Source organism: Procambarus clarkii, chromosome 70, assembly GCF_040958095.1.
Source record: "Procambarus clarkii isolate CNS0578487 chromosome 70, FALCON_Pclarkii_2.0, whole genome shotgun sequence".
NCBI lineage: Eukaryota > Metazoa > Arthropoda > Malacostraca > Decapoda > Cambaridae > Procambarus > Procambarus clarkii.
The window spans coordinates 22,575,887-22,593,036 of NC_091219.1; the positions used below are offsets into that span (position 1 = coordinate 22,575,887).

Genomic DNA, 17,150 nt, shown 5'->3' on the forward strand with positions numbered 1-17,150 from the left:
TCATTCACGATTTATACATGAATCAATCACGATTTATTCATGAATCATTCACGATTTATACATGAATCATTCACGATTTATACATGAATCAAGCATGATTGATAAATGAAAAATCATGAATTGTACAAGAAAATAATTATTCGTGAATAAACAAATAGTGAATTATAAATGATTATATAATTAATAATAACCAATTATATTTAATTTATATATGAACAAATAATTATTGTCTACGAATAGTGAAATAGGTAAGCCTAAGTAATTAAACCTCGCTATATAAAAAATTATACACTAATAAACCGGTATATATACACTAATATACCACGAATTATACACAAATTATCGGATTAAAACCTGAAACACACGAGATAATCCAAGAATTATTCAATAATCAGGTACAAATTATAACAGTATATAACTGATTTCCAAGATGTAATTTTACATCAGTAATCCATTACCTTATGGTCGACGAGGCTTAACATTTCCTAATTTTATTTCAACTAGACAACCAGATCCTTACCTGGTGGTCGACCTGGCTTGACCTGTCTCTGGTCCGGTGGTGAGCCATCAGACTGGGCGACAGCAGCTCCCTGTAACAATCCAACAATAACATGGTTACAATCACAACTCATAACACCCACTCAAGGGGTGACAATCACCACTCATAACACCCACTCAAGGGGTGACAATCACCACTCATAACACCCACTCAAGGGGTGACAATCACCACTCATAACACCCACTCAAGGGGTGACAATCACCACTCATAACACCCACTCAAGGGGTGACAATCACCACTCATAACACCCACTCAAGGGGTGACAATCACCACTCAAGAAAGGCATCATTATAGGGAGGAGGGCAGTCTTGACGATTTCAGACAGTTATCAAAGGAGAGGAACAACAGGCCATTTAAGGCTGACAGTCGGTTACAATTTAAGGGTGATGGACAGTTACTAATTAAGGAACACAGTCGCTTCTCTGGAGGCCATTATCATTTGCGGGAAGACGAATATAAAACGAAGATGGAGAGTAAGTAATGAGGTTGGAGGAGGAGGAGAATAGACAAGAAAGGGGAATGGGGAAAGTAGAGAATAGGAAAATTAAATAGAAATAGAAGCTGAAGAATAAAAAGTTTTAAACTTGGATGATAATGATGGTACAAATAAAGAGCTGGAGAACGAATGGAAGGATCAGAGAAAATAAAAACAAATTAGGCAAAATAGGACCAAAAGAAATAAAAATACAAATTGACAGAAGAAACAATAGATATCGAAATACGATAATTTCAACACAAAAAACAAATAAAAATAATAACTGTATGGAAGTAGACTGAAGGAATAAGAATGTCGATCTAAATATTAAAGAAAACAGAATACAATGTAGACACGTGACAAAGTGTGAGTGACAGGTGAGGAAACATTCCTCACACATATCAAGGGTCATTAACAATCTCCTCATTACAATGGTCATTAGCAACACCCACTAACTACTTTTTTTTCTCCACATTGTGTGCGTGTGTGCGTGTGCGTGTGCGTGCGCGTGTGTGTGTGTGTGTGTGTGTGAAAAATAGTAGTTAGTAACAGTTGATCGACAGTTGAGAGGCGGGCCGAAAGAGCACAGCTCAACCCCTTGCAAGCACAATTAGGTGAATACACACACACACACACACACACACACACACACACACACACACACACACACACACACACACACACACACACACACACACACAGGTTTCTGAGTGTGTGAGGTTAGTGCCAGGCTACCCTCCCCCCCCCACACTCCTCCACCTTACTACTGCTTTTTTATTTGTATTAGAAAATCTTTAATACTTGTCTTCTAATGCTGAAGTTACCTTGGTACCTTGTGTGTCGGGGGGGGGGCGCGGTACCTCGTGTGCCAGGGGGGGGGGGGGAGCGCGGCACCTCGTGTGTCGGGGGGGGGGGGGAGCGCGGTACCTCGTGTGTCGGGGGGGGGGGGGGAGAGCGCGGCACCTCGTGTGTCGGGGGGGGGGAGAGCGCGGCACCTCGTGTGTCGGGGGGGGGGGGGAGCGCGGCACCTCGTGTGTCGGGGGGGGGGGGGAGCGCGGCACCTCGTGTGTCGGGGGGGGGGGGGGGAGCGCGGCACCTCGTGTGTCCGGGGGGGGGGGGAGCGCGGTACCTTGTGTGTCGGGGGGGGGGGGGAGCGCGGCACCTCGTGTGTCGGGGGGGGGGGGGAGCGCGGCACCTCGTGTGTCGGGGGGGGGGGGAGCGCGGCACCTCGTGTGTCGGGGGGGGGGGGGAGCGCGGCACCTCGTGTGTCGGGGGGGGGGGGGGAGCGCGGCACCTCGTGTGTCGGGGGGGGGGGGGGAGCGCGGCACCTCGTGTGTCGGGGGGGGGGGGAGCGCGGCACCTCGTGTGTCGGGGGGGGGGGAGCGCGGCACCTCGTGTGTCGGGGGGGGGGGAGCGCGGCACCTCGTGTGTCGGGGGGGGGGAGCGCGGCACCTCGTGTGTCGGGGGGGGGGGAGCGCGGCACCTCGTGTGCCAGGGGGGGGGAGCGCGGCACCTCGTGTGCCAGGGGCCGGGAGCGCGGCACCTCGTGTGCCAGGGGCCGGGAGCGCGGCACCTCGTGTGCCAGGGGCCGGGAGCGCGGCACCTCGTGTGCCAGGGGCCGGGAGCGCGGCACCTCGTGTGCCAGGGGCCGGGAGCGCGGCACCTCGTGTGCCAGGGGCCGGGAGCGCGGCACCTCGTGTGCCAGGGGCCGGGAGCGCGGCACCTCGTGTGCCAGGGGCCGGGAGCGCGGCACCTCGTGTGCCAGGGGCCGGGAGCGCGGCACCTCGTGTGCCAGGGGCCGGGAGCGCGGCACCTCGTGTGCCAGGGGCCGGGAGCGCGGCACCTCGTGTGCCAGGGGCCGGGAGCGCGGCACCTCGTGTGCCAGGGGCCGGGAGCGTGGCACCTCGTGTGCCAGGGGCCGGGAGCGCGGCACCTCGTGTGCCAGGGGCCGGGAGCGCGGCACCTCGTGTGCCAGGGGCCGGGAGCGCGGCACCTCGTGTGCCAGGGGCCGGGAGCGCGGCACCTCGTGTGCCAGGGGCCGGGAGCGCGGCACCTCGTGTGCCAGGGGCCGGGAGCGCGGCACCTCGTGTGCCAGGGGCCGGGAGCGCGGCACCTCGTGTGCCAGGGGCCGGGAGCGCGGCACCTCGTGTGCCAGGGGCCGGGAGCGCGGCACCTCGTGTGCCAGGGGCCGGGAGCGCGGCACCTCGTGTGCCAGGGGCCGGGAGCGCGGCACCTCGTGTGCCAGGGGGGGGGGAGCGCGGCACCTCGTGTGCCAGGGGCCGGGAGCGCGGCACCTCGTGTGCCAGGGGGGGGGAGCGCGGCACCTCGTGTGCCAGGGGCTAGGGAAGCGTGGTACCTAGTGTGACAGGGGAGGGTAGCACCTACGTGTGCCAGGGGAGCGTGGTACCTAGTGTGCCAGGGGAGTGTAGCACTTTGACTTAAGTAAAGAGTGATGTGAAGGGTTACCTGACCTATGACCACTGCGGTGAACGCAACAGCTTAGTTACTTACGTGTTAAGCTGAAGGTCGACAGTGAAGACGTGACTGAAGGCCTTGATCCTGTAGGAGGTCCTGTGGACGTGATTACTCTGTAGGGGAGACGGAGAGGGAGCGTTAGTACAGCAACCACCACTACTGCTGCTGCTGTCAATATTGGGGTGTGTAATGGTGGTAATGTCAGTGTGTTGATGATGGCACTGGTCAGAGTGTATGATGTTAACGGTGGTAAACACAGAGTAATCACACTAACATGACGTGTCAAGGAGACAATCCGTAGGAGCCGTGATGGGGGTTCAAACCTGTGCGCTGGGTGTTCCCAGGCACACGCCCTGCCCGACTAGACCACGACAGGGTCAAAGGATTGCAACCTGGAGTTCTACTGAACTCACAAGGGTTGGTCCGGTTTCAGTGCAAGTCCCAGGAAACTCTTGTTATTTCAGGACTACTTGAGGTTGCAATCCTTTGACCATGTCGTGGTCTAGTGCGTGTGCCTGGGGAACATCCAGCGCTTAGGTTCGAGTCCTCGTCACGGCTACTATAGATTTTCTCATTAATAATAGTGGTGGTAATATTAAGTAGAACAAATGCTAGTACAACAGTTAAGACACAACTAAGGAAGCTATGAAGTACAGAAACACTTTATTAACAATAATAAACGAACGAATGACGACATACTCTTGTTCATACCATCTTATAGGCACTCTCGAAACTAAATAAAATGTATAATACACACACACATTATATTATATAATATATATATATATATATATATATATATATATATATATATATATATATATATATATATATATATATATATATATATATATATATATAAAATGTCGTACCTTGTAGCCAGAATGCACTTCTCGGCTTACTATGCAAGCCCGATTTGCCTAATAGACCGAGTAATTTTTTTTCGTTAAAAAAACAAATTGGTTTATTTGAATTATTATTATTATTATATTAAGAACATAAATTATTGACTTAGTTATGTTAGGTTAGGTTAGGTTAGTTTAGGTAAGGTTAAGATAGGTTAGGTTAAGTTAGGTAAGGTTGGTTAGGTTCGGTCATATATCTACGTTAGTTTTAACTCAAATTAAACAAAACTAAGTGATACATAATGAAATGGATAGCTTTGTCATTTCATAAGAAAAAAAATTGAAAATATTTAAATTCAGGAAAACTTGGCTTACTAGGCAAACCGGGCCTTGCATAGTAGGCCAAGTACTGCGTTCTGGCTACTAGGTACAACATATACACACATGTATAAAAAAAAATATATATATATTATATATATATATATATATATATATATATATATATATATATATTTTTCACACACTCACAAACACGTACGTTACATATACATTCAACGAGTCAGCTCAGTTTATGGTATTCCCGATTAACCGGGATGCAGTTGATAGCACTATAAGACTGACACATATTGGTTTCCAGTTCGAATCCCGCAATGCTCTATATTTTCGATATATGTGTATGAGTATGTGTGTGTATACTTTGTGTCATGTATGTCTGTAATGACAGTAATACTGCGCTTTCAGGCACATGCTTGCATCATGTGTGTGCGTGATGTGTAGTTATGATACATATCTCGGATGAGAGTTGTAACCTCTCAACCACTTGGGCTGGACGGTAGAGCGACGGTCTCGTTTCAGGCAGGTCTGCATTCAATCCCCGACCGTCCAAGTGGTTGGGCACCATTCCTTCCCCCCGTCCCATCCCAAATCCTTATCCTGACCCCTTCCAAGTGCTGTATAGTCGTAATGGCTTGGCGCTTTCCCCCTCACAATTCACTTCCTTCCAGTAACCTCGTCCCTTGGTTGTGATGTGCTTAGTCGATACATGGATACCTTATTAAATCTCATTCACACACACACAAACCAACCAACCAACCCACCCACCCACACACACGCGCACACCAACCCACACACGCACACCAACCCACACACGCACACCAACCCACACACGCACACCAACCCACACACGCACACCAACCCGCACACACACTATCAGGGGTAGAGGGATTTTATCAACTTGATACTGAAATTTCCTTTACTTCTAGCGAACAGACCCCTGCCACTTCCCTGATAAAATAAGATCAACCACTGCATCTACACAACTGGGAGCCGGTCGGCCGAGCGGACAGCACGCTGGATTAGTGATCCTGTGGTCCCGGGTTCGATCCCGGGCGCCGGCGAGAAACAATGGGCAGAGTTTCTTTCATCCTATGCCCCTGTTACCTAGCAGTAAAATAGGTAGCTAGGTGTTAATCAGCTGTCACGGGCTGCTTCCTGGGGGTAGAGGCCTGGTCGAGGACCGGGCCGCGGGGACACTAAAGCCCTGAAATCATCTCAAGATAACCTCAAGATACCACTGCTGCTGTCGTCAATCAGTAATGATATTGGAAGATCACCCTGAAATCGTTGTACACACAGAGGGGTTCAACCTCACCTTTACTTAGGGAAACCGGTCCAATCTGGCCTATTAGCTATGAATACACACCCTGTCGAGCTGCCGTGACCCCCACACTCTCCTTGTTTTGGGCTGATCTCCTAATTCCCCTTCATTATACTATGGTCCTCTGCGAATCGATCCGCAAACGTTTCTTTAGAAAATCTCACCAGGACAAGAGGAAAAATCAGATGTCTACAAACATTAATCATATGAAAATACAAAGAATAAAGTAATAGAACAACATGGTATCATCAGATTCTACAAATTATAATCACATTTATACGAGTTTTTCGCCAAAAAAAAGGCGCTAGGCTGCTGCTCAATTTTCGCCCTCAGCCTCCTCACTGCTTGTAGCAGGGTAACTTGCATATAAAATATCCCCAACAAGAAAAATAACCACTTTCTCGCCGTACACTGTGTCACTCACGCCATATGTATCAAACACTCTCTCCTACATATTATGGTGTCCATACAATTCTCTGTTCTACGTCCTGAGGCCCACCACTAAGAACATCTGTTTATGGGTCCTCGAAATCCGGTAGGTACTCCTGTAGTCTCTTTAATATCTGCTGCTACTTCAAGTCGCACTCATCGCCTGTCAAGTTCCTCTATGCGGCTTCACAAAAAAAAAAAAAAAAAAAAAAAAAAAAAAAAAAAAAAAAAAAAAAAAAAAAAAAAAAAAAAAAAAAAAAAAAAAAAAAAAAAAAACCATGTACCTCCACTACACTCGAACTTCCACACTACCACTCAAGTTCAACTCCACACATTAAATAACACTTCATATAATCTTCATCAGACACGAAGCTCCTCCATGAACTTTTCCCCACTCAAACCTGTAATTCCATTACAATGCCATAACAAGTTTTCCCAATAAAACTTAAATAACTAATAAATATGTTGACAATCTCTCCATCTGACGTCGCACTCCGCGCAGGTCCTACTGTGATGGGTCCTCCCCCATTCTGGGCGAGTCCACACTGAAATCAACCTCCGACGGGCGTCCAGGCTCCTGCCCCATCAGTCGCTCACTGACCTCAGGCGAGTAAGCATGTGTGGCTCCTGCCTCCACACTGTCCCTTCAACTCATTATATATGCTCACTATCTTCATAAAACGTCTAACCTATATTCATAAACGTCTCCTACGATCGCTGGGCACACGATCCATCAATAACAAACAATGTAGTACAATCTAATGGGATCTTACCACAGCAAATGACGATGTGGCGACACTTGCCCACTGGCGCTCCAAAATGGCGCCACTCTTGGTCTTCCACCAAAATCCTCTTGTACTGTCTGTAAATGCGTCTCACAGTCCCGACTTGGGTACACAAAGTTGCCTGGCAGGTTTCACATAGAAACACCTGCTCAATTTCCTCCATTAAGGGTATATCTCACACTAGGGTCCACACCGGACACGACCACCATGTAGGCTTCAGGCCGCCACTAATATCGTTCACCATCACATAGAAACGTCGTACGTTGTACATGTACCCTTCACTCAAACACTAAACCGGGAACTGTATCTGCGTTCTTCCTAGGAGGGCACCGACGAACGTCTATCCCTGACGACTCTCGCAACTCAAATGACGCGTTACCACCTCCGCCAATGTCACGCCAGTAACAAAATGTCGACATCTCATCTCCACTCACTTCTATAAAATGCTGGTCCTCTGCTTGTCTATTTAGTCATAATTCATTGACGTTTACTTAATTTATTTCCTTCCCCTGACTTCTACCTCTAGTCAGGTGTGTAGGTACTCTCACAAGGTAGATCTACTTCACTAGGCAACCCGTCCTCGACTCAAGTCCATTACATTCAGCGGTCGACCCCACAGACGCATTCATAAATTTTAACATGCTGTTCATTCAAAACGGGAAATTTCAAGTATAAATTAATATTATAATATATTAGCTTATTGTGTATATATAGGCATAGGATAGGTTAGGTTAGGTGTTTAGGTTCTGTTGGCGATTATTTGTATTTGTAGTATGTGGGTGAAGCATTTATAGCGTTGTGATTCGAACAAATTTCGTCAGTGAAGCACTTGTTCCGGATATGTTCGAACGTCAGCAGTTGTGAATCGTGTGTAAACCGCTTTTCATTCATAAACAGGGGGTTTGGCGGGTGCATGGAATCACTTTTGGATCTTTGTTTGGAGGACGGGCTGTTGTAGCCTGCACGCTGAAGGCTCTCGAACACTTGGAAGTGCTCGGCGCGCGTGCACGCGTGCAGCCCGTCCTCCAAACAAAGATCCAAAAGTGATTCCATGCACCCGCCAAACCCCCTGTTTATGAATGAAAAGCGGTTTACACACGATTCACAACTGCTGACGTTCGAACATATCCGGAACAAGTGCTTCACTGACGAAATTTGTTCGAATCACAACGCTATAAATGCTTCACCCACATACTACAAATACAAATAATCGCCAACAGAACCTAAACACCTAACCTATCCTATGCCTATATATACACAATATGCTAATATATTATAATATTAATTTATACTTGAAATTTCCCGTTTTGAATGAACAGCATGTTAAAATTTATGAATGCGTCTGTGGGGTCGACCGCTGGATGTAATGGACTTGAGTCGAGAACGGGTTGGCTACAAACACGTGATGGGTCGAGCCGTGAGGTACTACAACGGCAGCCTCACAATACCTGAAATGGGTAACAAAACCTACTTTCCAGCCTATGAAGTCAACTGGGTCAAAATTCTTTAGTTGCCACTCTTGCAAGACTTCATTTCCAGCCGGCAAGCTCAACTGGGTCACGATGATCTAGCTGAAGACTCATTAAGGATGTTGTAGCACCACTACAGCAGACCTACTTCCCAGCCTACAAGGCAAATATGCTGCAGATGCTACCAAGCCAACACGCACGCAAACACACACATACACAGGGCCTGGTAGCCTGGTGGATAGCGCGCAGGACTCGTAATTCTGTGGCGCGGGTTCGATTCCCGCACCAGGCAGAAACAAATAGGCAAAGTTTCTTTCACCATGAATGTCCCTGTTACCTAGCAGTAAATAGGTACCTGGGAGTTAGTCAGCTGTCACGGGCTGCTTCCTGAGGTGTGTGTGTGGAGAAAAAAATAGTAGTAGTGAGTAAACAGTTGATTGACAGTTGAGAGGCGGGCCGAAAGAGCAAAGCTCAACCCCCGCAAAAAACACAACTAGTAAACACACACACACACACACACACACACACACACACACACACACACACACACACACACACACACACACACACACACACACACACACACACAAATAAGGATAATAAACTTAGATGATTGTCATGCCCTTCAAGATGACCTGGACAATATAAGTATATGGAGCACCACTTGGCAAATGGAATTTAATGTTAAATTAAAACAAAATTTAATGTTAAAATAAAACAAAATGGCTTCTGGAACTGAAAAACAAGAGTTACGAGGAGAAACTAGAGGCGCTAAACATGCCAAAACTAGAAGATGTGACATGATCACCACTTACAAAATACTAACAGAAATCTACCAAATTGACAAAGAGGAATTCCTGAAACCAGCAACTTCACGAACAAGAGGATAAGAGATTCAAGTTAAGGAAACAAAGATGCCGAATAAATATCATTAAGTTTTCTTTTGCAAACAGAGTGGTAGACGGTTGGAACAAGTTAGGTGAGAAGGTGGTGGAGGCCAAGACCGTCAGTAGTTTCAAAGCGTTATATGACAAAGAGTGCTGGGAAGACGGGACACCACGAGCGTAGCTGTCATCCTGTAACTACACTTAGGTAACTACACTTAGGTAATTACACATAGGTAATTAATATATACGAGTTAATTCTGCCAGTAGCAACTGAGCCATTTCTGAAAACCTCAATAATTACAATACCACCAGTGATCTGTAGGTACAGCATGGCTTAAGCCTCACCACTCTGAATATGTAAGAACACAGAGATATTGTCACCGGGATGTGTACCTTACTTCCCGGTGTACATATAAAGAGTTTACTTTAGAGGTATAGCACAGATGTGAGGGTGAACTTGATGATGGTAAACTGGCCCTGAACTAAACTAAACTCAAGCACCTGACTCTTCACCTAAAACATTGATATTTCCATCAATATTTTCCAGTGATTGGTAGATGGTGCATGTAGGTGAGGGAACATGGTGGTCATGTAGGTGAGGGAACATGGTGGTCATGTAGGTGAGGGAACATGGTGGTCATGTAGGTGAGGGAACATGGTGGTCATGTAGGTGAGGGAACATGGTGGTCAAATTGGTACTTACATGGTACAACCTTCAGTTTTAAAGATACTCTAAACCTTTATTGATAAAACTTTTATAAACTGCCAGACACTAAAGCTTAAGGAGAGAGAACGAAATTTTCCCCCAGAACAATGTGGTGTTACCATGTTACCAACAGCTGTAATATTGCAACATTCAGGTCCTGAAGGCCAGCTTGAAGCTGTGAAGCTAACTTAAGCTGTGGAGTCATTTTTAGCTGTGGCAGGTCCACGTTTAGTTCCCGGAGGCCATTTTTGACGGGGGTTCGGTCCCCCCGACACAGAAGCTTTCCACAGCTCGCCAGCATTAACGACCTCTTCATTAGCATAATCTAATTTGCATAATTAAACCGAACAACTCCAACCACTGGATGAATAATTGTATTACCATCACTGTTAACCTTTACCCGGACCATCACTTCTCTCACTCCCTTACCTTCTCTCATATATACATGTGTTCTCCCTCACTCATATTTACTCCACCACCACCACCACAATAGTGGCCGCTGGCCCCGTCGTGGCCACCACCACCACAATAGTGGCCGCTGGCCCCGTCGTGGCCACCACCACAATAGTGGCCGCTGGCCCCGTCGTGGCCACCACCACCACAATAGTGGCCGCTGGCCCCGTCGTGGCCACCACCACCACCACAATAGTGGCCGCTGGCCCCGTCGTGGCCACCACCACAATAGTGGCCGCTGGCCCCGTCGTGGCCACCACCACCACCACAATAGTGGCCGCTGGCCCCGTCGTGGCCACCACCACCACCACAATAGTGGCCGCTGGCCCCGTCGTGGCCGCCACCACAATAGTGGCCGCTGGCCCCGTCGTGGCCACCACCACCACCACCACAATAGTGGCCGCTGGCCCCGTCATGGCCACCACCACCACCACAATAGTGGCCACTGGCCCCGTCATGGCCACCACCACCACCACCACAATAGTGGCCGCTGGCCCCGTCGTGGCCACCACCACCACCACCACAATAGTGGCCGCTGGCCCCGTCATGGCCACCACCACCACCACAATAGTGGCCGCTGGCCCCGTCATGGCCGCCACCACCACCACAATAGTGGCCGCTGGCCCCGTCGTGGCCACCACCACAATAGTGGCCGCTGGCCCCGTCGTGGCCACCACCACAATAGTGGCCGCTGGCCCCGTCGTGGCCACCACCACAATAGTGGCCGCTGGCCCCGTCGTGGCCACCACCACAATAGTGGCCGCTGGCCCCGTCGTGGCCACCACCACAATAGTGGCCGCTGGCCCCGTCGTGGCCACCACCACAATAGTGGCCGCTGGCCCCGTCGTGGCCACCACCACAATAGTGGCCGCTGGCCCCGTCGTGGCCACCACCACAATAGTGGCCGCTGGCCCCGTCGTGGCCACCACCACCACCACAATAGTGGCCGCTGGCCCCGTCGTGGCCACCACCACAATAGTGGCCGCTGGCCCCGTCATGGCCACCACCACACTGCGGGGCCGTATTAAAGCTGGCATACCACACCGTGAGGTAACTTTTACATATATTTTAATTCAGAGTCCGGACCAACGTTCAGGCATCACGTTATACACCGCAAGGCCCGTGAGGGGGCGATGGGCGGCGAGGAGGGGGGGGGGGGGGAGGAGGGAGAAATGGGCTGAGACAGGGGGGGGGAGGAGGCAGTGAAAAAGGGTATAGAAGCAGAAAAGATGGGGTAGAGCCCTATTTTAACATATTCGCAAAATGAAATAACGTATTTTTTGTTTCAGTTAAATGGAAAGGTATAACATTATATTATATATATATATATATATATATATATATATATATATATATATATATATATATATATATATATATATATATATATATATATAACTGAAAACTCACACCCCAGAAGTGACTCGAACCCATACTCCCAGGTGCAACGCAACTGGTATGTACAAGACGCCTTAATCCACTTGACCATCACGACCGGACATAATGAGGTGATAGCCGAGGCTATTTGAACCACCCCACCGCCGGCACTCGGATAGTAATCTTGGGCATAGCATTTTACCAAATCACCTCATTCTTTGGGGCACACGTGAGGAACACAAATGCGAACAAGCCTGAATGGTCCCCAGGACAATATGCAACTGAAAACTCACACCCCAGAAGTGACTCGAACCCATACTCCCAGGTGCAATGCAACTGGTATGTACAAGACGCCTTAATCCACTTGACCATCACGACCGGACATAATGAGGTGATTTGGTAAAATGCTATGCCCAAGATTACTATCCGAGTGCCGGCGGTGGGGTGGTTCAAATAGCCTCGGCTATCACATTATATTATAATGACCATCACGACCGGACATAATGAGGTGATAGCCGAGGCTATTTGAACCACCCCACCGCCGGCACTCGGATAGTAATCTTGGGCATAGCATTTTACCAAATCACCTCATTATGTCCGGTCGTGATGGTCAAGTGGATTAAGGCGTCTTGTACATACCAGTTGCGTTGCACCTGGGAGTATGGGTTCGAGTCACTTCTGGGGTGTGAGTTTTCAGTTGCATATTGTCCTGGGGACCATTCAGGCTTGTTCGCATTTGTGTTCCTCACGTGTGCCCCAAAGAATGAGGTGATTTGGTAAAATGCTATGCCCAAGATTATTATCCGAGTGCCGGCGGTGGGGTGGTTCAAATAGCCTCGGCTATCACCTCATTATGTCCGGTCGTGATGGTCAAGTGGATTAAGGCGTCTTGTACATACCAGTTGCGTTGCACCTGGGAGTATGGGTTCGAGTCACTTCTGGGGTGTGAGTTTTCAGTTGCATATTGTCCTGGGGACCATTCAGGCTTGTTCGCATATATATATATATATATATATATATATATATATATATATATATATATATATATATCGTACCAATAGGCCAAGTTTGGTACAACATATATGTATGTATACATATATACATAACAAGCAGAGTTAACTGAAATTATATATTTTTCAAATTTTTTTCTTGAGGCTTTCTATCATATTATATATGATTTCAATCTTTTTTTTCATTTCACTTAAAACACACAAATTTGATCAAACCTATCCTAACCAAGTCATCTTCATTCAGCTTCTCAGTAATTCATCTAAATTGGAATAAAGCAATTTGGAAAGAAACATTGAAAATAACTCAAATCCATCTGCCTTTTAGGCAAACAGGGCCTTGCATACTAGCTATTATGCCAATCCAAGGGCCAATGCTTCTACAATGGTACGGAGTCTTGAAGTGGGTAGAATATAGTTGTGCATTAATTGGCTGTTGATTCCTGGTGTTGACTTTTTGTTGTGTAATCAAAATACACATCAAAAAGTCAACACCAGCAATCAACAGTCAATTAATTCAGTTGAAACAGTCAATTCAGTCAACATTCTGGTCAACAGTGTCTGCAGACTTAACACTTCTCTTGTGTTCTTTAAGTCTGTCATAGTGTACGGCCAGTTTCACCAAAGTATTGGAGAGGACAAGATGAACAGTAAATAAGAGTAGACACCAGCAGCGTTAGAAGCAGGAGGAGCAGTGTGAACTAGATTGCTACGAAGTGTGTTAGTTTGACGAAAGGTGAGCTTAATGTCAAGAGGACGAAAGGTATTGGTAAAAGTTTTGAGTTCAGGTATGAAGGGAAGGCATAGTACAGTGCTACTAGTGTTGGAAGCAAGTTTAGGATGAAAGAAATTTCGTTTAGCTTGAAAGTAGGCACAGTTGATGAAATGCAAAGGGTAACCAAGGCGAGAGAATGATTTGGAGATAAAGGCACTTTCAGAATCAAGAAACTGAGGGTCGCGGTTGCGTAGAGCGCGGAGGGAGAGAGACGAGGACACTTTTCTTAACAGAAGGAGGATGGTAGGAAAAGAAGCGAATGTACATGCCACTAAGCATGGGTTTGCGGTAGACAGAGAAACCCCCTTATCCCCCCCCCCCTCATCACAATCGACTTGAGAATGGTCCAGGACGGACCGAAACGTCGTCGTCGTCCTTTCACCTTCTAGTGTGTGGTCTGGTCAACATTCTTCAGCCACGTTATTGTGACTCATCACCTGCATACAATTAACAATTTTCTACAAAACAAGAAAACGGCCAACCTACTCATAAAGAGTAGAACACCAAACAGAACGCCTTGAAGGAAACCAACGTCGTCAGCCCCAAAGATATCAGTATATAGGCAAGACAACAACGTCTCTTTCCAGGCGATTAACAATGCATAAACAACAGGGCTCCATCAAGGAGCATATAATCTCCACACATAACCAGACCATCACCAGAGACATCTTAGCAAGCAACACAGAAATTATCGACAGATACAACGATAACAGGAGGCTCGACATCAGTGAGGCACTACACATCAAAATGTCAAAACCAGCAATCAACAGCCAATTAACACACAATTACATTCTACCCACTTCAAGACCCCGAACCAGTACAGAAGCAAGACGATAGAATGTATACCAATGGTTATATGCCCAGTGTATATATATCCATTTTTTCGTATTTTGTCTTTTCTTTCCTGTTACCTCGCCCAAAAACATTTGTATCCCATGACCTCACCCAAAAACAAATTTAAGCACGATCTGAGAAAGTAAAAAAATTGTCTTTGAAAATGTGAGGTGTTCTTGCGAAATGCTTCTAGGCGTCAGACCATACATAAAAAGTGAAAATGAACTTGAGATTTTCAACTACCCCCGACAGTGAAGAAAAACGTAAGAATTATTGAGCAGATTCGTGTTAGAATCATTAATCTTACCCTTTCAGTCATATTCAACAACATGTTTACAAGAAAGACTGCTGCCAAAATATACTAATCCCTCAACTTTATTTCAGCAGACAACCTGCTTGAAGCGGTCAAAACGACGTCCACCAGGACCTTGCCCCACATCCCCAAGGCTGCCCGTCACCAAGCAGCTACCAAACTCACCAGTCTGCTAAGGTCAACAATGTTCCTGGTACCATTGGAGCATGGCACAATCTCCTACTTTTTGGGAATGCATTCCTAGCATTACCGCCGAGGAGAGACAAGTCATTAACAACCTCAGTAATCAGGGCTCTTAATGAATTCCCCAGAGCAGACAACCTGGTCCGCCTCCCCCCTCGTGCCAAGAACACCAGCCGCAGGACGACCAACAGCAGCTCACCCGAGAACCACAAACTGAGAGCATAGATCACTAGGAAAATAAAGGCGGACAATACCACAGGTGCCATCAGAATCATGACCGGCGACGACACCTTTGCCCCGAGGAACGCCACGACAGCACGGGCTCTACAAGACAAACACCCACACACAGCCCCAGACAGCAGCAGCAATATATATATATTGGCTGTTGATTGCTGGCAATCAACAGGCAATTAATGCACAACTATATTCTACCCACTTCAAGACTCCGCTCCAATATAGAAGCATCAGGAAATATGGGCCAATAGGCCCTTTGCAGTTACTTCCATCCTTACCTTCAATTTACCCAATTAATACCCATTGTTTCGTGTTCTATCCTGTGTTGAAAGTTTTGTTCACCTCATCCAAAACTGATTGTAACATATCACCTCACCCAAAATGTGGGTATAAAATGAAAGCTGTTTAAATCATAGCATAAGTAAGAACTCTGTTTAGTGTTTGCAGGTTATAATTGTGTGTGTAAACTAAAAGTTTTTGAAAATGTAACAAGTTATTACGAAACGCGTTCAAGTGTCGCGTCAGACTAGAAATAAAAATGAATTTTGGAGAATTGATTTTTCAATTACCATCAACAGTGAAAAGAAACATAAGAAATATTGAGAAAATTCGTGTTAGAATTATTAATCTTACTTTTTCGGTCATATTTAATAATAATAATAATATTATATATATATAGACCCGATTTGCCTAATAAGCCAAGTTTTCTTGAATTAATATATTTTTCTAATTTTTTTCTTATGAAATGATAAAGCTATACATTTCATGATATGAGTTAATTTTGTTTAATTTGACTTAAAACTAACGTAGATATATGACCGAACGAAACCAACCCTACCTAACCTAATGAACCCTACCTAACCTAATGAACCTAACCTAACCTAACCTAACCTAACCTAACCTAACCTAACCTAACCAATCCTATCTTAACCTAACCTAAACTAACATAACTATGTCAATAATTTATGTTCCTAATATAATAATAATAATTCAAATACACCAATTAGAAATTTGTTGTTGCAAATAAAGAAAATCACTCCTATTAGAATCGGACCTTGCATAGTAGGTCGAGAAGTGCGTTCTGGCTACTAGGTACGACATTATATATATATATATATATATATATATATATATATATATATATATATATATATATATATATATATTATAAACATATACATACATATATATAAATATATATACAAGCAGAATGTTGTAGATGTAGACAGAGGTAGTACTGTATACACTATGCCTGAAGCCACTAATACCCGGAGCGTCTCAGGCAAATAACACCAGCTGAAGAGCTCTTCACACCCAGGTGTGATGACAGGTGTTAAACTTACTCAAGACTTCACAAAAGATGAAATCAGACGCCTTGTCATCTGATGCCTCCGACAGTTTGCAAAGCTGAGACCGGATTCAACAAGCAGTTATGCAACTACTTACCAAGCGTTTCCTTCTAATGACATTCATGGCGGTTAAGTCGAGATGCAAACAGTTTACGAACGTCGATTTTCCTCAGAAAACCGCTCCCAGCCAAGTGACTTCCAGAACACCCGTAGCGTAGCCTGAGTCGTGTCTGAGTCACACTCCCTCCACTACACACCCTCATCCCCTCCAACATCCTAGATTATATATATATATATATATATATATATATATATATATATATATATATATATATATA

The 17,150-nt window shown here is 46.1% G+C and overlaps 1 protein-coding gene across 19 annotated transcripts in view; it reads right to left on the reverse strand.

Annotated features, from left to right (window-relative positions):
- Positions 1-17,150, reverse strand: part of LOC123775303 (disintegrin and metalloproteinase domain-containing protein mind-meld) — an 890,968-nt gene that overhangs the window by 350,702 nt on the left and 523,116 nt on the right. For all 19 annotated transcript variants that reach the window (XM_069311667.1, XM_069311664.1, XM_069311663.1 and 16 more), the window contains 2 exons: positions 3,546-3,622; positions 521-590 (listed from right to left, as the gene is read on the reverse strand). In XM_069311667.1, coding sequence (XP_069167768.1) covers positions 521-590; positions 3,546-3,622 — 147 coding nt within the window. The remainder of the gene's footprint in view (positions 1-520; positions 591-3,545; positions 3,623-17,150) is intronic.